The sequence below is a fragment of the Streptopelia decaocto genome (genome assembly GCF_964273445.1).
Source record: "Streptopelia decaocto genome assembly, chromosome: 6".
Taxonomy (NCBI): Eukaryota; Metazoa; Chordata; class Aves; order Columbiformes; family Columbidae; genus Streptopelia; species Streptopelia decaocto.
In genome coordinates, this window is record NC_138660.1 from 26,928,107 (window position 1) to 26,948,083 (window position 19,977).

Consider the following 19,977-nt stretch of genomic DNA (forward strand, 5'->3'; position numbering starts at 1 on the left):
ACTCTCCGGCATTAAGAACTGGTTGGAGGGCCGGGCCCAGAGAGTGCTGGTGAATGGGGCTGCATCCAGCTGGCGGCCGGTCACTAGTGGTGTCCCCAGGGGTCAGTGTTGGGTCCAGTCCTGTTTAACATCTTTATTGACGATTTCGATGAGGGGATTGAGACCATCATCAGCAAATTTGCTGATGACACCAAGTTGGGAGGGAGTGTCGACCTGCTGGAAGGCAGGAGGGCTCTGCAGAGGGATCTGGACAGACTGGAAAAATGGGCTGATTCCAATGGGATGAAGTTCAACAAGGCCAAGTGCCGGGTGCTGCACTTTGGTCACAACAACCCCCTGCAGCGCTACAGGCTGGGCGCAGAGTGGCTGGAGAGCAGTCAGACAGAAAGGGACCTGGGGGACTCATGGACAGGAAGCTCAACATGAGCCATCAGTGTGCCCAGGTGGCCAAGAAGGCCAATGGTATCCTGTTCTGTATCCAAACCAGCGTGGTCAGCAGGACAAGGGAAGTGATCCTTCCCCTGTGCTCTGCATTGGGGAGGCCACACCTGGAGTATTGTGTTCAGTTCTGGGCCCCTCAGGTCAGGAAAGAGATTGAAGTGCTGGAGCGGGTCCAGAGAAGAGCAACACGACTAGTGAAGGGACTTGAACATAAGCCCTATGGGGAGAGGCTGAGGGAGCTGGGGTTGTTTAGTCTGGAGAAGAGGAGGCTCAGAGGTGAGCTCAGCACTCTCTAGAACTACCTGAAGGGCAGTTCTAGCCAGGTGGGGATTGGGCTCTTCTCCCAGGCAGTCAGCAATAGGACAAGGGGGCATGGGCTTCAACTCTGCCAGGGGAAATTGAGGCTGGATATTAGAAAGAAATTCTTTGCAGAGAGAGTGGTCAGGCATTGGAATGGCTGCCCAGGGAGGTGCTGGACTCACCGGCCCTGGAGGTTTTCAAACTGAGATTGGACATGGCACTTAGTGCCATGATCTAGTCAACGGACTGGAGTTGGACCAAGGGTTGGACTGGATGATCTCTGAGGGCTTTTCCAACCCAGTTGATTCTGTGATTCTGTGAAATACTGTGAAAAGTTCGTATTTTATTTCTAGGAGACAAGGGAGCGGTGTAGGACCTGTAAGAGCATGGGGCCAGGCTCTGGCTCTCATTCTCTGATTCTGTTTGGGGAACGGGTTACTTGTTGGTATTGGACTAGATGATCTTTCGAGGTCCCTTCCAATCCCTAACATTCTGTGATTCTGTGATTCCCAGTCGGCTCCAGACCCCAAAGCAAGGACACAGCCTGCTGCTCTCCATCGCTAACAGCCTTGGCCTCCTTCAAGTTGTTTCACAGGAGGGTGAGCCCTAAGTTATTTTAGAATAGCTAGAAACGCATTCTCACTTGGTCCAGGAATGAAGCACGATTCGCTGGAGAAAACGAGGACCCTTCCTATTTAAAGCAGCACCTAACAACAAGTGGCTTCATTCTGTGCTGCCACAACAAATAAGGGCCAGGCGGGTTTGCCGAGGGCCGCTAAAAAGGCGAGATCCCCGGGACACGCGCTGGACCGGCACACTGGGCGCTCCCGTTCCTCACGACCAGACCTCATGCAAGTTCGTCCACGTGTTCTCTTCCAACCACAGCTTCATTCCCCCTTTATGTTTAAAACAGAGAACCACAAACTAATTTATATCGCCAGGGTTGACTATAATAAAGAATCATAGCAAAAAAACATAAGGTATTTTAGCATTTTTTATTACAGTTTGGCTAGTGGCAGTACATAAAACTGAATATAACAGATTCTTGTACCAAGAGCAAGTCATTTTTGCTACCAACTATAAAATTCAGAAGTATGTTGACTCTTCAAATAAAAACCTTAACAATACTGTAACAGAGAAACACTTGTGGGCAGTTCAGCGAGCACCAACATCGACCTCTTGTCTCCAAGTCTTTCTCGTACCAGTGGCTGAGTTTGTGTGGAACAGACCCTGAGGAAGACGATCTCACTCTTCCTGTCTTACCACGAAACCATTAACTGCGAGACCATCACAAGAAAAGGCCAAACAGACCTTCAGAGACATCGGGCACACTATGAATGATTGTCCCACTCGGGAAGAAAAAGCAATTAACTGTCTCGAGTATTTCAGTTAAAATGGCAAGTGCCATTGACTTGCTTTTACCTGTTTAAAAACAAAACAAACATACAAAAATATTTCCCCTCCTGGAATTTGTAGATGAAAAATTCTTTGCCTAAGAACCAGACAGAATAACTTATCCTGATCGTGTATTTTAATAGACACACAATATTTCCAAGAATAAGAACAATTCCACGGGTAGCGACTGAACAGCACTAAATACATGGACAATCTGCTTGTGTTCCCGTTTTAGAAAATACAGGAAAAAACAATCACAGCAACGTACCCAGAGAGACAGTGACGTGTGCAACCCGTCCCCTGTGCGTACGCTTTGGATTTCACAGTATTTCTTCAAGTCGGGGTCCCCAGTGCTGCTGCAGCTCAGACATCAGACAAAGCGCTTAAAAACAGACAAACGCTGCGTTACTGAGAAAAAAACCCAACAAACCAACATTTGTGGCAACCGCAGAACGGCCTGGGACGGCACAGAGTTCAGCGACGGGAGCTCACGCTAAGCTCTTTTGGCAAATTTATGACGACCGACTCACAAAAATGCATCGGATTTAGAAACAGATAAGGTGGTGCGGAGTGTTTTCTGACAATAGAGCCATGTTGCTTTGTTGCTACATCTTATTTTGAAAAAGCAAGACAAGAACTTAGAAGTGCACGGTTTTCCATCTAAGTTTTGTACGTAAATACTTGACAAAATGGGACTTGACGTTTCTGTGCATCTCAGCGCACAAAAAGGTTCCCGTTTTCACGTTGGTCAAGGACAGGGAAGGGCAAACGAGTTGTGTGAAACTTCAACAGTAATTGCTTTTGAGAAGAAAACTGGAGCTCTCAAGCAAAGGCTACGACGCAGGATTGAACTTCACATCTTTAGAAAGATTTAAATAGAAAACAATTGATAACAGTAGTTTCAGGCAGGTAAAAATTTCTGCCGCTTAGCAGGTTTACATGCAGTCCAGCCTCTCAAGGACCACTGGAACCATACACTAGCTGTAGAAATCCCATTAATTGTTTAAAAGAAACACTACAAAAAAGTTATAAAAGCCACAGCTGCACCTGAGCTCAAGGAAGAGAAAAAAGTTCCAATTCTATCTTTTATATCAGCTGCTCAGGTAGCGCTTTTTAACAGGTGAGATCAGGAGATCTGATGGATCTGATGGCTTTACCAGAAGCGGTAGAAACACCAGCCCTGGTGTATCAGTGCTCGTGGACACCAGCACAGCTGTTTGCACCGCAGATACAGCAAATACAGCACCAGGCGGGCCGCAGAGCACCAGCCTCCTTTACTACCAGTGGCAAGGGAAGGGACCTGGACCTAAAGAGAAAACGCGTAACAGCATCAGTTCCAAAGTAACACTGCGAACTGCGGCTCGGAGCAAGACCTTAAGTATCGGTTTGCATTGATCCTGTCAGGCACAGATCACTTAAAAAACCAGAAAAGTGTGCTAGTATTTTATACTACAATTAACAGTGTACAATGCCCTAAAAATAGTATGAAAATACTCATTAGGAATTATAGAATTGCTTCTGCATTTGGATATAGGAAACACCCATGCATAGAAAACTACTCTCTGGGGTTTACCATATTTAACAATATCAGCATTATTCAAGTTTATTTGGCTACAGTAATGCCAGAAAATAGCAGGACTGATCTGTGCTGACCTACAAGCAACTCTTTAAATTTATCTGCAATAGAGTAAGAGACTTTAGGCAAACAACAAAGAATATATGTCCCTCAAGGTTAAATCTGAAGGAAATAACGCCTATCATAAAATAGTGTACCTCTGAAAGAGGCACTGCCTCTTATTTCTTTCATTAAGACACAAGGGATGCTTGAATTTTAATGTGATACTTGCAGAGGCCAAGGAAACCACCTGCACTGAGCAGAGACAGAAAAGGGCTGAAGGTCCCACAGACACACCTGTAAACACGGCAAAAAATAGCAAAGGAACCTTGCAGGGCTGCCTGGTGTCTGTCACACTGTCACTGGTGTGACAGTGCAGGGCTGAACCGTGCAGGGCTGCCTGGTGAGGTGACTGTCACACTGTCACTGTCACTGGTGTGACAGTGCAGGGCTGAACCTTGCAGGGCTGCCTGGTGTCTGTCACACTGTCACTGTCACTGGTGTGACAGTGCAGGGCTGAACCTTGCAGGGCTGCCTGGTGTCTGTCACACTGTCACTGTCACTGGTGTGACAGTGCAGGGCTGAACCCTGCAGGGCTGCCTGGTGAGGTGACTGTCACACTGTCACTGTCACTGGTGTGACAGTGCAGGGCTGAACCTTGCAGGGCTGCCTGGTGTCTGTCACACTGTCACTGTCACTGGTGTGACAGTGCAGGGCTGAAACTTGCAGGGCTGCCTGGTGTCTGTCACATTGTCACTGTCACTGGTGTGACAGTGCAGGGCTGAACCCTGCAGGGCTGCCTGCTGAGGTGACTGTCACACTGTCACTGTCACTGTTGTAACAGTGCAGGGCTGAACCCTGCAGGGCTGCCTGGTGACGTGACTGTCACACTGTCACTGGTGTGACAGTGCAGAGCTGAACCTTGCAGGGCTGCCTGCTGAGGTGACTGTCACACTGTCACTGTCACTGGTGTGACAGTGCAGGGCTGAACCCTGCAGGGCTGCCTGCTGAGGTGACTGTCACACTGTCACTGTCACTGGTGTGACAGTGCAGGGCTGAACCCTGCAGGGCTGCCTGGTGTCTGTCACACTGTCACCGTCACTGGTGTGACAGTGCAGGGCTGAACCTTGCAGGGCTGCCTGGTGAGGTGACTGTCACACTGTCACTGTCACTGGTGTGACAGTGCAGGGCTGAACCCTGCAGGGCTGCCTGCTGAGGTGACTGTCACACTGTCACTGTCACTGGTGTGACAGTGCAGAGCTGAACCTTGCAGGGCTGCCTGGTGAGGTGACTGTCACACTGTCACTGTCACTGGTGTGACAGTGCAGGGCTGAACCTTGCAGGGCTGCCTGGTGAGGTGACTGTCACACTGTCACTGTCACTGGTGTGACAGTGCAGGGCTGAACCTTGCAGGGCTGCCTGCTGAGGTGACTGTCACACGCCACAGACAAGATACCACTGACAGCTGCTTATTTCTACACCTAACACAGAGGTAAAAGCAGGGAACTAATAAGCCATATTAAAACCAAACCAAAACAAACATTATTATCTAACGCCATATCAGGCTCGAAAAGTTTCAACGTCTATTTTGTATCCCTAGTACAATGGGAAACCAAAAATAAGCTCAATAGAAGAATTACTAAACAAAACTGAAGTCAAATGTGTATACTACGCAAAATACCAACTGACTACATGTTATGAAATACGTATCACACGAGTTAGCACAATGCATTTCCATGTTAAACTCTAAAGCAAACTCCAAGTCACATGTTGAGCAAAAGGCTGGTACAACAGCGCTGAAACTGAACGGCAGGAGGTCTCCTGTGATCCGGGTGCACGGTCATCTAGAAACAAGACAGCAAAATACAATTTGAGATCAGCTACCTCCCTATAGTTAGAAACCGCTCAGAACCGCACACATTTTAAAAGGCACAACGAAGCACTGAGGAGTGTGAGAAACACCTGTTTACACAATGTCAAAGACTCCTGCCACGGTTCCTGCCAATATATATTGCACTGACTTTCTGGAAATTTTCAATATAGATAAAGACATAGAGATATACACACACCAGAACCACACCAATATGGCTCTAAGCCATTTAACTTCACAAACAGTCGTTAAACCTTAAAAATGAAAATTAAGATTGAAAGCTATGCAAACCCATCCTGCAAACGTTTTTACAAAACTTCTTAATACCAACCACAATAACCAGCGGTTAAAAGAGAAGCCCTTTCAGTGGCTATGGGAACATCGTACCAAAGCCTTTACACGTGGTGTCCGTGGACTGCGCTGCCATCCCCCTCTCCGCCTTGCCGCTGCATCTGCATCTGTGCCTGCATCCTCGCAATCATCTCCTGCATGCGCCGGAGCTGCAAAAGTAGCACAGACCAATCCACCACATTAGTAATTATTTATATCAGAGCGGGAACGCACATCTGCATTATCTTGATCTCAGGTTATGGCATCTTTCTTCTTCATCCATCAAGAGGCTGGAAATGTAGTGACTGAAAGAAGCTTTATTGTTGTAATTTGGGATGAGATTTTCCTTAATGGAAGTCTTTACTTCCTTGGAAGTTAAAGAGGGTGGTGCTGAAGTGCTGAACAAACAATTACTAAAGGTGAAGAAGAAACCCACCTGTCTCTGTCACTAACAAAAATGGTCAGGATTACCTCACAGCTCCCTCACTGGGGATGACCGGGCGGCAGCCAGTCCAACAGGCAAACTACCCACGGAGACAGAACCATTATGGAAAATGGTTGCAGCTCCGTTTCAGAGCATTGAAGCATTTAGAGCATTGCCACACAGGGTTATCGTGTAACTCAGCTAATAAGATTAATTCAGCCATGCTGCATGTACAATATTATAATTCTTTTATTGTACCCAACTCTGTCAGGTTGGCAGTTAACCTCACTACCAACATATTCATGGATGTCTCTGCCTCTCTGCGCCTACGCTTTAAACTCAAACTAAACTGTTCAGCTTAACAATGACAAGTTAAACCTGTGAAATGCTCACACCGTTCTTTTCTTCATATTCCTTGAAACAATGACCCTTTCCACTTTCACTCCAGCCGCCCTTTGGGACTCCAGCTAAAGTCACTGGAACACGGCATGTCTGCTTGTGCTGGAGCAGACCAACAACCCGCCTAACTCAGCCTCTCTCCAATGCTGCCTATGAGCAAACGCAGCCATGTGCACACACCCCGTATTTCCTGACATATGCTCTCAAATTCTATACATTTGTCAATTCTGAACTTCAAAAACAAAAAAAATCCACCTTTGTGTTTAGTGAGCACATTCGTGGAGAAAGTCAAACTCTCCAGTCCCTGCGCTTACCTGCATTCATTTCTGAGCTTATCTGCATTCTTGCTATGCACAAAATTCCATACTAATGAGTTCCACAATTTACAGACAATCTTAAAAGTATCTTTTTTATTTGAAATCAGCCACCCATTAATCTCATGAAGCGTGACCTGTTCCATGTCTAGTAGATTCCCATTCATCCTGGCGTCTGTGATTATGTAAACCCCTCACTATGTCCTTCCCCTCTATCATCTGCTTCCCAACGGGAACATTAATGTCACCTTTCCTTTACAATTACCAACATCATATAAATCATTTGCCCTAAAGCAGTGATACAAGAATAAAAATTCCCCCATTGCAAGAGTACAGAGTTCTGTCATCTTACTTCAGCTTCTTTTTCAAGCAGAATCTGGTCTTTATTCACTTCTTCATCTTCTATTTTCCTAAAATAAAAGGAATATTGTTCAATAACATGCATGCATTCTGCATTTTGAACTTCCAGAGAATGCTTTGTTAAAAAAAACAAAGGCTATTAGAACACATCTCGTATGTCACAGTTTCATAATACAAACTAAATTCATTGAAACATGTTGCCCAAATGGCTGCAATTCAGGTTTTTAAGTTATTTTTTAAGACACCAATTTATCCCTTACTCCTTCACAAAGTTCTGCCAAGAACAAGTTCTAGCTGTGACTTTAAAATCTGACAGATCTTTGTGTGTAGGTACCAACAGGAGCTGTTTCTGAGCAGTACTCGCGTCCAGCCGTTTGCCTGAGCATAACGTTATCTTGACTGGTTGCAATTTGAGTACCACATACAGAATCACAGAATGGACTGGGTTGGAAAAGACCTCAGAGATCATCAAGCCCAACCCTTGGTCCAACTCCAGTCCATTGACTAGATCATGGCGCTCAGTGCCATGTCCAATCTCAGTTTAAAAACCTCCAGGGCCGGTGAGTCCAGCACCTCCCTGGGCAGCCATTCCAATGCCTGACCACTCTCTCTGCACAGAATTGCTTTCTAATCTCCAGCCTCAATTTCCCCTGGCAGAGTTGAAGCCCATGCCCCCTTGTCGTATACAGCAAATTGAGAAACACTGCAAAGACATACTCCATTCCTGTCTTTCACTGGTGCAAGAGATCAATACAATTAAATGAAAAGTTCAGGGTAATGCTGGTCAAGATGTTCAGAAAAATATGGGAGTTACCTGTAAAATAACCAGAGTTCTAAGGAATTCTGCGCTGGAAACCCAGCTACCTGCGGGCAGAACCTTCCTTTGACGCAGCTCTATCCCAGCTCTATCTTCGCAAACCGTGTTTGGCTACCAAACTTCTGAAAGGCTCATAACCAAACTAACACAAACCCACTGTCCACATCTGGAATCCTTCCAGCTGGAGGATCCCTTTATCCTGTGCTTCACTTCAAAGTTTATTTTTCTAATATAGTCACCTTTTTTCTTTTTTTTCTGCAAGTCCAAAAGATTTCTTTTGTATAACCTGTTATAGCACCAGCATTAATTACTCCTGTCAAAATTAGGCAAACGCTTTCAATCAGTATCTCAGCAAACTCTTGCTTAATTGGAACCTTCCAGTTTTACACTGAGAAACCAACATAAGAATATTTTCACCTACTGTATTTTCCAGATTACCTACCACTTTGCTAATAGATTTCTCCCATCCCATGTTGCAATGGGGAAGATCTGCTAACAAATCTAACCACACAAGTGCCATCAAAAGTGCAAAGCGAGCAAACTAACGCTTGCTAAAAGGTTAACAGAGAAACAGCTGGTACAAAAATCCTCTGTGCCAAGAAGCCTCTACCGTTAGTGAATACGGTGCCCAAGTGCTGCTGGTGGGGTAGGTGCAAGTTTGAAATAAATTCACACACAAACTGCCCTTACTATAAGTAAACTGAACTACAACCTAGCTCCTCTTCAGAAATGTGACAATAAAGATATAGGCCACTTGCCCAGACAAGATACAAACCCGTGGTTTAGTTTCCCATAGGGAGGTACCCCAACCTGACAGCAACTCACTGTCAGCGCCTTGGCAGAGGCAACTTTAAATCCTCTAAAAATCAGTAAACATGATTTTAGCTCTGGATGACCTCAGCTTACTTTACTTCTAAGACCTTTGCTAGATAACAGGCACAAGTTTGACTTTTTTTAGCTTGAAAGTCCAGGATTTAAAAATCAAGGGGCAGAGCACGTTGTCTTGACGAAGGGAAAACTGGACTCATGGGTCAACGCTGCAGACAAACTCCTTTTCCTGAAAGCTGACGGGGCACGTGACAAAACCTACGTCAACAGCAGGATGGGAAAACCTCTGCAAAAAATACCAAACCTGCTGAAATGTACAATTATGAAACCCTCTAGTGGCTGAAATAAGAGAAGCAACTCAAAAATCTAGACCACGAAACACCACTTTTCAACAAGGAACTCACAAACTCAACTTCACGAGCTTGGCTGTTTTAGCTACAAAGGGGGTGTTCTGCCTATATCCCTTATCAGGAAAGCTGTACCTGACCCACCACAGCTCAAAACAGGGTTGAAAGGCATTATCCTGTGACTGCCATGTTCAGTAAAGCACTGCAGAAGGACTTGAGTTTCTCTTATTAAAGACACAGTCTAAATATTCCAGTAGTTAATTCAGTCAATTCTGAAAAAATCCACTTTTTTAACATATCAACACTGACCTAACTTCCAGATCTAAGACAACATTTATCATAGACATCTGCTCTACTTATGTACCTCAAGCATTCCAATACAACAATGTTAGAGCCATAAACCAAAGCAGAGATCTAACTATATCCTTTCAACGCCACAACTGTCTCTTCAGACTTGGATAATACTTTTTCTTACCCAGTGTGAGCGGGTGGACGGAATTTGGTGCTGACTGGAGCTACAGATCTGCCCATGATCTATCAAATCCTAGCAATGAAATAGTAGGAGAGACAGAAAGACTAAAAAATACATTCAGAAGAGGAAGAACAGCATGTGAGCAGATGACAACCTGCCGCCTCGTTTGAGCCTCTCGGAGCGGAAGTTCTCATAGTGAAGATCCTGGGTCACCTCCTGAAGATCTTGCATATGTGTGCTGGGGGAAGGAAAAGAATTAAAAGATCACAGAATCCCAGAATGTTAGAGACTGGAAGGGACCTGGAAAGCTCATCCAGTGCAATCCCCCCATGGAGCAGGAACACCCAGATGAGGTTACACAGGAAGGTGTCCAGGCGGGTTGGAATGTCTGCACAGAAGGAGACTCCACAACCTCCCTCGGCAGCCTGGGCCAGGCTCTGCCACCCTCACCCCCAACAAGTTGCTTCTCATCTTTAAGTGGAACCTCCTGTGTTCCAGTTTGCACCCATTGCCCCTTGTCCTGTCACTGGTTGTCACCAGAAGAGCCTGGCTCCATCCTCCTGACACTCCCCCTTTCCATCTTGATCCCCAGGAATGAGTCCCCCCTCAGTCTCCTCTTGTCCAGCTCCAGAGCCCCAGCTCCCTCAGCCTTTCCTCACACGGGAGATGCTCCACTCCCTTCAGCATCTTGGTGGCTGCGCTGGACTCTCTCCAGCAGTTCCCTGTCCTGCTGGAACTGAGGGGCCACCACTGGACACAAGATTCCAGGTGTGGTCTCCCCAGGGCAGAGCAGAGGGGCAGGAGAACCTCTCTGACCTACTGACCACTCCCTTCTAACCCACCCCAGGTACCATTGGCTTCCTGGCCACAAGGGCCCAGTGCTGGCTCATGGTCACCCTGCTGTCCCCAGGACCCCCAGGTCCCTTTCCCCTACACTGCTCTCCAACAGCTCGTTCCCCAACTTACACTGGAACCTGGGGTTGTTCCTGCCCAGATTCAAGACTCTACACTTGCCCTTGTTCTATTTCATTAAATTTCTCCCCACCCAACTCTCCAGCCTGTCCAGGTCTCTGATGGCAGCACAGCTTCCAGTGTCAGCCACTCCTCCCAGCTTGGTGTCATCAGCAAACTTGCTGACAGTCACTCTATTCCCTTGTCCAAATCATTGATGAATATATTGAATAATACCGGCCCCAGCACTGACCCCTGAGGCACTGCACTAGATACAGGCCTCAACTGGACTCTGCCCCATTGACCACGACTCTCTGGCTTCTTCCCTTCAGCCAGTTCACAGTCAACTCACTCCCCGCTCATCCAGACCGCACTCCCTTAGTTCAGCTGTGAGGATGCTGTGGGAGACTGTGTCAAATGCCTTACTGAAGTCAAGGCAGACCACGTCCACTGCTCTGCCATCATCTATCCAGCTGGTTATGCCCTCATAAAAGTCTGTGATAAGTTTAAGAGAAAACATAGCTGGGTCACATCAGCTTGCTTAACCAACTCTCACATTCAGCACTGGACTGGGTCATCGTGCTCAGCACGTGCATCCATTTAACAGGCTAATTTAGAAGCTAATTTAAGGGGAAGCAGAGTAGCAAAGCCTGAAAAAAAAATCAACCAGTGGACTCTCCAAGTCCAGTCCTATCTACAAGTCCTATCAATCTACAGATAGATATATTTAAACAAGCACAAGGTGAGGAGCAACCCATTTTACATTCTTGGAGATCTGAATAACCACACAGTGCTGTGTTCAACAAAAGAATTAGACAAAAAATTATTTTCACAGAATCACTGAATAATTTGGACTAGAAAGAACCTATGGAGCCTAAGTGTCCTGACCCTGGCCTAGACCTAGGCCAGCTAGGCCAAGGATGCTCACAGTCTTCTCCAGAAAACACCTGAATGCCTCCAGGGATTCCACAGCTGCTCCAACCCCCTTTTCACTGTTGGAGTAGCTTCCTGGTGATTTTTTTTTTCAAACTGCAATTTAATTGGAATTTTCTAACTTACATTAACATGGTCCTCAGCTTCAGGAAGTCATTATGTTCCGGATTCTCCACTTCAACTACCCCCCACGGGTAGAGTCGACCTCTAACTTTTTTACCTTTGGCTTCAATGAGTTGATTGGATCCCACTACACAAAACGGAATGCTAGCCTAAAAGCCAAGAATGCAAAAATTACTAATAATGAACCCGAACAAACAACTCCAAGAACAACTCTTGCTCTGCTCAGCACTGCATATTATGATAATAAGTTTGTAATGCTTTTAATTTGAAGCTGTTAAAAAAGAATGTCACCCTCACCAATGTCTTTCAAGACCGCAAAGCCTGGGCAGAGACATGGTGACTCACTCAAGGTCTCGGTGTGTGTCTTGTTCCAAAGCCACCCGAGCAGCCCAAAAAGCTGCAGCCCGGACACCCTGACGCCAGCCGTACCTTCAGGAGTCTGGTTTGCTCTTTAAAATCTTCATCCTCATCTGATTCAGCATCAGGGAGGTGATAAATCTTGATGCCGTGCTCTTCTATTTCATCCAGAATCTGAGATTTATAATATAAGAAATTGAGACAATATGCAGGTAAAGTCAATACTTTTAAACCTGAAGGTAAAATTACTTAATCACTTATACACAATCTCTGGAGAAATTTGGGCCTGTCTTACCGATCCAAATTACTCAGCGAGTATTTGTTTATTTCTTTGTGATATCCAACAACTACTTGCCATGGACTTCCAGACAATAAACAGAGCTCAAATAAACACTGTCCGCTGTGAATTACACAAAAGAAATTGAGGTTTCTTTAAAACATCTGCATTTTGGTTTTAATTATCAAACATTGACTCAGAAGTCATAATTTGAACAGCCTAAAACTCCTTGCTCTTGCCTCTGAATTGTGGTTTGGAGAGCAGGGGTAGAAGTTTTTAAACTACAGAGCTACCGACATGACAAGTAATTTTGTTTCTATGTCATTACCTCTAAGAATGAAATCTGCAGCTGGAACCCATTTGCCATGAACCAAAATTTTGCTCTTAAAAAAAAAAAATCTTGATTTCTGCAGAATTCAAACATAATATGTACAAACTAAAGTACACTTCTCTATTTTTATTGCAAGGTGGGGGAGATAACTAAAAGAATTTTCAGAATAACTGGAAAAAAATCATAGATAAAGTGTCCCGGTTTTGTTAAAAACAAGTTTCTCTTTTAGTGAATTTGCCTGTCAGCTGAAGCTTCATATCAGCTGCATTTTCCTGGAGAGCCAGATCCATGTTTTGGTAACACAGCAATGGAATGGGAAGTTATTGATAAGCACAAATGGACATCTCGTGAGAGGGGCAACGAGAAACAGGTGACCCAGAAACTGACCAAACATTCCATTCACGTGAATACTTCATATAAAAGTGGGAGATCACGAGGATCTCGCCCCTTTTCCTTATGGTGACATTAGGAGAGGACCTTGCGAGTCGTCCCTGCGAACTGAGGCCTAGTGAGAGACTGAATCCAGCTCCGGTTGGCTGCAGAGTCCAGTCCAGGACTTCGGGTGCCAGCTCTGCAGTTGCTGAGACTTTCAAGATTGGTTTTGTATATTTTGTATTATTTTCTCTATTCTTATCAGTAGCATTAGTAAAACACTTTTAATTCTTCCAACTCTCTTCTCTCTGTCCTTCTTTCCCTCCCGATCGCCTGCCCTGAGTGGGAAGGGGGGGGACAAAAGGAGGAAGTGTGGGGAGAGGGGGTTAACAATACATCTGCCAGGGTTTTATTGTCACCCTGCAATCTTAACCCTCGACATAAAGTTTTAAATATAACAGCCAAGGCTGGATCTAGTGTGCCTTCTGGCAAGTTAATTTAACACTTCTTCCTAGATTCCATAACTGTTACTAACTCATGATGGTTTGTTGCGATTTTCCCCTCTCAGCAAATACAGGATCAAGTTCTGTGAGACTCAATGTGATATGGGGTCTTGCCTGTAGAAGAAAGTACTGCCACGTATTAGAAGAGGGTGACAGAGAGGAAGCAAAGCAACCCCCAAATCAGAAAAATCTCTAAAAATCCTGGTTTTCAATCATCAGAATTCTGACTGGGTAACAAAATCTATGCACGTTATAGATGCAGATAGTGTCTCTGCTTTGGGATGAGTAAGGGAGTAATTACCAGTAGCAAAAGCATTTAAGTATTTTTCCACAGTTTCAAAATTCACTCATGACATAATCGTCAATGTTGCCAATCCGCCATTTTGCAGGCAACATTTTAAGGACAATGTCTCAGTTAAATACATAATACAAGAATTTACAAGACATCAAACTACATGTTAAACGATGTTACACTGTGCATGTGATGATCTTTTTCTTGGCTAGGCCACAGCAAGGCCGAATGAGAATGGCTCTACTGCTAGAACCAAAGTACAACACTTTTCTGCAAGCTAGAAGAATACTCACCCTCTTCTTTAGCCTTTCTCGCTCTTTCAGAGAAAGAGTGTCAGCTTTTGCAATCACTGGTACAATATTTACTTTGTTGTGTATGGCCTTCATAAACTCAACATCCAGAGGCTTAAGGCTAAAATTAAAATATGGAAAAAGTTACATTTAATTTTAATCTAAATGACCAATTTATGTTCACACCAATGTCGATCTCCCTCCTTACACAGAAAGAACACACTCAATTAATTCCAGCATTCTAGTACTCCTGTAAGTAATGGCAATCTGATTGTGAACATTTAAGTCAACAGGCGCAAACCAACTCCTCAGAGTAATATCATTTAAAAAACAAAATGACAGAGAAACACCTACCCATGACCAAACGGTGAAATGAAATAGAAGCAGCAATGAACTCGGTTATCTATGATGTGTCTTCTGTTCAAACCACTCTCATCATGCAGATATCGCTCAAACTGCTCATCAATGTAAGATATTATGGTCTTAAAACTGTAAAACAAATACGGACTCAAGAAATCATGCTGGGTCCCAAATGGTCAATAGTTTTAGTATTAAGATAAAATATACATACATGTAACACACATCTTAACTCGTACAGGAAGCTTCTCTTGGGTTAGTATTTATCTTTTGACTAGTACTAATTACACACGCTCAAGATAATCTAAGCTACTTGTTCCAAGTTGATTTACAATCACAGAATGGTTTGGGTTGGAAGGGACCTTCAAACACCACTTAGTCCAACCCCTGCTATGGGCAGGGACCCTCTCACTGCACCGGGTTGCTCAGAGCCCGTCCAGCCTGGCCTTAAGCACTTCCAGGGATGGGGCAGCCTGTGCCAGGGCCTCGCCGCCCTCACGGGGAAGAATTTCTTCCTTAAATCTCATCTAAATCTCCCCTCTTTCGGTCTAAGACTGCTGCTCCTTGCCCTGTTACTGCAGGGCCTAGTAATAAGTCTTGAAAGGCCGCACTAAGGTCTCCCCGGAGCTTCTCTTCTCAGCTGAACACCCCAGCTCTCTCAGCCTGTCCCCCAGCAGAGCTGTTCCAGCCTCGGGTCATTCCTGTGGCTCCTCTGGCCCCTCTGCAGCAGGTCCACGTGTGTCCTGTGCTGAGGACAGAGCTGGACCCAGGTCTCATAGAGCAGTGTAAAGTGGGAAAATCCCCTCTCTCGACCTGCTGGCCATGCTGCTTTTAATGCAGCCCAGGATAAGAATGGTTTTCGGGGATGTGCATTCACCAACTCATACCCAATTTTTCATCCCCCAGTATCACAGAATCCCAGAATGTCAGGGACCGGAAGGGACCTGGAAAGCTCATCCAGTGCAATCCCCCCATGGAGCAGATGAGGTTACACAGGAAGGTGTCCAGGCGGGTTGGAATGTCTGCATTTGAATGTCTCTATTCCCTCATCCAAGTCGTTGATGAATATATTGAATAATACCGGCCCCAGCACTGCCCCCTGAGGCACTGCACTAGATACAGGCCTCAACTGGACTCTGCCCCATTGACTACAACTCTCTGGTTTCCTCCCTTCAGCCAGTTCCCAGTCCATCAGTAGCTCTTCCTTTATCCTCTCCATCATAGAAGGCCACAAGATCAGTCAGATATGATTTGCCCTTGCTGAGGTGCTGCTGGCTGCGTCCAATCACCTCCCAGGCTCCAACACATCTCCCAGGAGGATAGGAAGGTGGGGCTGACTGCTTGGCAGCTCCTGGGATCCTCCTTCTTCGCCTTTTTAAAAACCGGCATGATGTTTCCCGTTTCCCAGCCACTGTGGTCTCTGCCTGGGTGCTGTGACTTTTGAAATAAGGTGGAGTGTGGCTTGGCAACCACTCCTGCCACAGATAACCCGACAAGAGGGGATGCAGCTCGGTGGGTGCCGTGGACTTACACCTTAACAAGTTCAAGTTCCTCAGGTGGTCTCGAACCCGATCTTTACTTACAATTAGAGGGATTTCATTCCCTCGGTCCCTGCCTTGAGGTTCAGGGCCTTAAGAGATGTGGGAAGAGGGATTACCATCAAAAACTGACTGCCATTGATCTCAAGATTATTTCCCAGTACTTATTATAATGTAAATTTCTCAAAAAAAAAACCCAAATAATCAAACCCAAAGATGAAAATGCAGAATGTGAGAATGCTCAAATGAATGTGGACAAGATCTAAAGGTGGATTTTTACTTGCACTAAACACTAGATAAGTTGCTTTATCAGAGTACTGCTGAATTTCTTGTGTCCCAATGGTTCCATAGCTTTCTGACTATAAAAAAGTTCAGGACGCTGTTCACTTAAAACCCTTCCAAACTTAATAAAGTCAACTAGGAAAAAGGATAAATCAAAATATCTGTGTCACAGAATTTATTTCAAGTTGTGTGTTATTGATGCCTCTTTACAGGTAAATTAATGAACTCCTAAAACTTAAATCAAGCTTCCTCAAAACTAGAAAACATGCCCATCTCTGAAAAATCACACTTCAAATTCAGCACTTCACATAACACACCAAATAAAAAATAAAAGGAAGATAATGACTTAGCAGTATAATCAGTTTCTATCACCTTTGGAAAAGAAATGTTTAAAAGAGATAGAGTTGCTACTTGGACCTTCTGACTTTGAGCCGTATATCATTAATAATAGAGCCCCACTTCAGTTACTTATTCCTTCCCTAATCTGCCCCCAGAACAATCTCTATATCTCTAGGCCAACAGATCCGCTGTGTACATACCAGTCCCGACAGTTGATGGCATCCCCATATCCTGGTGTATCTACAACCGTCAGACGGAGCTTCACACCCCTCTCCTCAATTTCAACTGTTGAGGCTTCAATCTGCACAGTGCGTTCTATCTTCTCTAAAAGACAATAAACACGGTCCTTCAGAATAGAATTTCTAAGACCGCGTAATTTTGAGAGATATATATGATGTAGAAGCTAAGGCAAAAGGGATTGAGAAAAAAACAGAGGTAATCAGCAATTTGGAGAACAATACTAAATTATATGTAATGGAATTTGTTCTTAACATTGAAAGTGATAAGTAATCATCAGCTAACACGATAAATTACTAACACAAGTCATTCCACAAGTAGCAAAGAGGGAAAAAATACCACTGTCCTCTATTTTCTTACAATATTACCTTCTGTTGGACTATTGGATGCTTTGGTGAACAGAATAAAAAAGGGACAAGGGACTGAATAAGAAAAGCAGGTGAAGTTCAGATTCACTAAATATCAACCCAAAGCAAAGGAATCAAGTTGCAAGTCCACGCAGCCATAAACAATGCATACACTTGGAATCGTAATAGCCGAAAAATTAATGAAAGTTCCTGATGGGTTTAGTTGGTTGGTTGTCTTGCTGCGGCACAATGACTTTTTTTAAGCAGAAGGGATCAACTTTCTAGGGGCCAATATGAATCCAGCCCAGGACCAAACAACAAAGAGGCTACAGAGGGAACCATTTCTATCAGTTCAGGCATGAGGAAATACATTAGAAATCATTACAGCTAGAAGTCACTACTGGCTGTTACTAACATCCAAATTGAAAAGCATTCGGCTCCAAAAAGCATTGAGAACAGAGAAACTCGAATGAACGTTCATTTACCAGCAGCTCCTGGGATTATCCTTTCTGGGTAGAGATCTGTCAAGAAGAGGCTGTTTATTAATGTAGATTTTCCCAGTCCAGATTCACCTGTGATTCAAAATAAAGTCAACATATTGACATAGTTAATTTCAACTATATCCAGACGGTACCACCTGACTAAACCTTTTTTTCACGCTAAATCAACTTAACCAATGAAAAAGGCATTGCGGAGCTTCTGCACGGACTGCCATCAGAAAGCGGGTTTATTTCTGCTTTTATACGTCAAAATGGTAAACAAGAACCCAAGGGAAGCGGAATGGCTACAGAGCACACACACAGAGCACATTTTCACTGACGAAACTGGGCATTAGCAAACATATTTTTGCTCTAGGGCTACAGACTGACCCGTGAGAAAAGTTCAAAAGCCAACTCATTAGCTAATTCATCAAGATCTTAATCAGAACAAATGTTAACTGCATAAAAGAAGACCAGCAGCTTGAAATGCTCAGTACTTGAATTGACTGAAAAAATCCTTCTCTGTAATTTTTGTTTTGTTTGAGGTGCTGACAGAATTAATTTTAAAAATCAGATCTAAAAAATGACAGGGCACCCGCTCACTGAGTAACACGGGGTGTTCTGCAAGGAGTCCGACACAAACACCTGAAGGAAAGAAAGAAGGAGACGGAATGGTGTTCTGAAATACAGATTTGAGCAGGAGATGCCAGTTTTTCGCGCCTCATGGAGCGCATCTCTCCAGATCTCACGCCACTCACACGGCATCAGCTGAGCAAAACCCAACCACAGTCCCATTCTAACCAGTGGCACATTCCATACGTTCAGTCTGGGTAAATATTACATGTAGAATAAACCGGGTTTCATCGTTGCTGTTAAGGATTAATGAAATGCAGAGTTATTCTAACGACTCTCGAGTGAAATAACTATTTAGATGAAGTCATGGAGAGGAACATGAAACTGCTAATACATACAAGGGGTTAGGATTTCTTTGGAAGCAACACAGCCAAGCAGCCAAATTGTTATCAACTCCAGCTCATGTTTTCACAAACCACAATCAGCAATAGCAGAGAAAACAAGGTGAAGAAGAAAATCCATTGATCAGGACTATGCCAGCACTGGGAGCTTTTAAAGAAACAGTCTCCTGCTCAGAAACTAAGCAGCATGGCACCCTAATGAAGGATAGTTCAACAGAGGCACTGTGATCTAGCCCACATACTTTAACCCCATGCATATTGCAAGAGAAAGAATTCACATTCCAAACTGTTGAAATAATCAACAGTTTGAAGCACAGTTTTTAAGAAACTTTGGGAGCTTTTAAAGAAACAGTCTCCTGCTCAGAAACTAAGCAGCATGGCACCCTAATGAAGGATAGCTCAACAGAGGCACTGTGATCTAGCCCACATCCTTTAACCCCATGCATATTGCAAGAGAAAGAATTCACATTCCAAACTGTTGAAATAATCAACAGTTTGAAGCACAGTTTATTTTATCTTACATCAGCTGCTTCCCTCTGCCAGTGTATCTTAAAATATCACTCCAAGTGTTCAATGAAATTACTTTTCTCCAAGTTATCTGCCTGTAGTTTTCATTTACCCCGTAGAACACCGGCAGGCAATGGCTGTGAAGTTCAATTTTACTCGCGACATGGGTGGGGTTAATTGCCTTTCTGTTACTCTGACAATGTGGCATTTCCTCCCTCTTTTCTGTTTTACAAGAGGCTACAAACAACTGTTTGGTCTATATAATTTTACCCAGCCTTCTGCTAGAACTGTTTCCCATAGCACTACTGGCAATTAATCTCAAAGATTAATTAAATTAAGTTTAGCTGCAGCAGAGGAATCACATCTTTCATTTCCCAGAACTGTTTGGATTTTTCAGATCGCTGAACAGTACATGCTGAAGAGTTACAGCAGATTTCATAATGTGAGCCGTCTGCTTACAGTTTGGCTTTACCCTTAGATTTTATAAGATATCCATTGTGATATTATCCTATGCAAATCTACTGAAAGATACAGTAAACGACTATGATAAAACTCTAGGAAGACAAAAATAAAGAC

The 19,977-nt window shown here is 44.2% G+C and overlaps 1 protein-coding gene across 4 annotated transcripts in view; it reads right to left on the bottom strand.

Annotated features, from left to right (window-relative positions):
- Positions 1-1,728: 1,728 nt before the first annotated feature.
- SEPTIN2 (septin 2) overlaps positions 1,729-19,977 on the bottom strand; it is a 122,201-nt gene continuing 103,952 nt past the window's right edge. The window contains exons 4-14 of one of the 4 annotated variants that reach the window (XR_014184397.1): positions 17,927-18,013; positions 17,058-17,181; positions 14,696-14,830; positions 14,345-14,462; positions 12,349-12,450; positions 11,923-12,068; positions 10,067-10,150; positions 7,441-7,498; positions 6,009-6,121; positions 5,192-5,595; positions 1,729-4,371 (exon numbers count right to left, since the gene is read on the bottom strand). Coding sequence is in view for 2 of the 4 variants with exons in the window: in XM_082056224.1 (XP_081912350.1) it covers positions 6,017-6,121; positions 7,441-7,498; positions 10,067-10,150; positions 11,923-12,068; positions 12,349-12,450; positions 14,345-14,462; positions 14,696-14,830; positions 17,058-17,181; positions 17,927-18,013 (959 nt within the window). In the remaining 2 variants the exon portion in view is untranslated. Of the gene's footprint in view, positions 4,372-4,929; positions 5,596-6,008; positions 6,122-7,440; positions 7,499-10,066; positions 10,151-11,922; positions 12,069-12,348; positions 12,451-14,344; positions 14,463-14,695; positions 14,831-17,057; positions 17,182-17,926; positions 18,014-19,977 lie in introns of those variants that run through there. The other 3 variants (XR_014184398.1, XM_082056224.1, XM_082056223.1) reach the window with 3 other exon arrangements.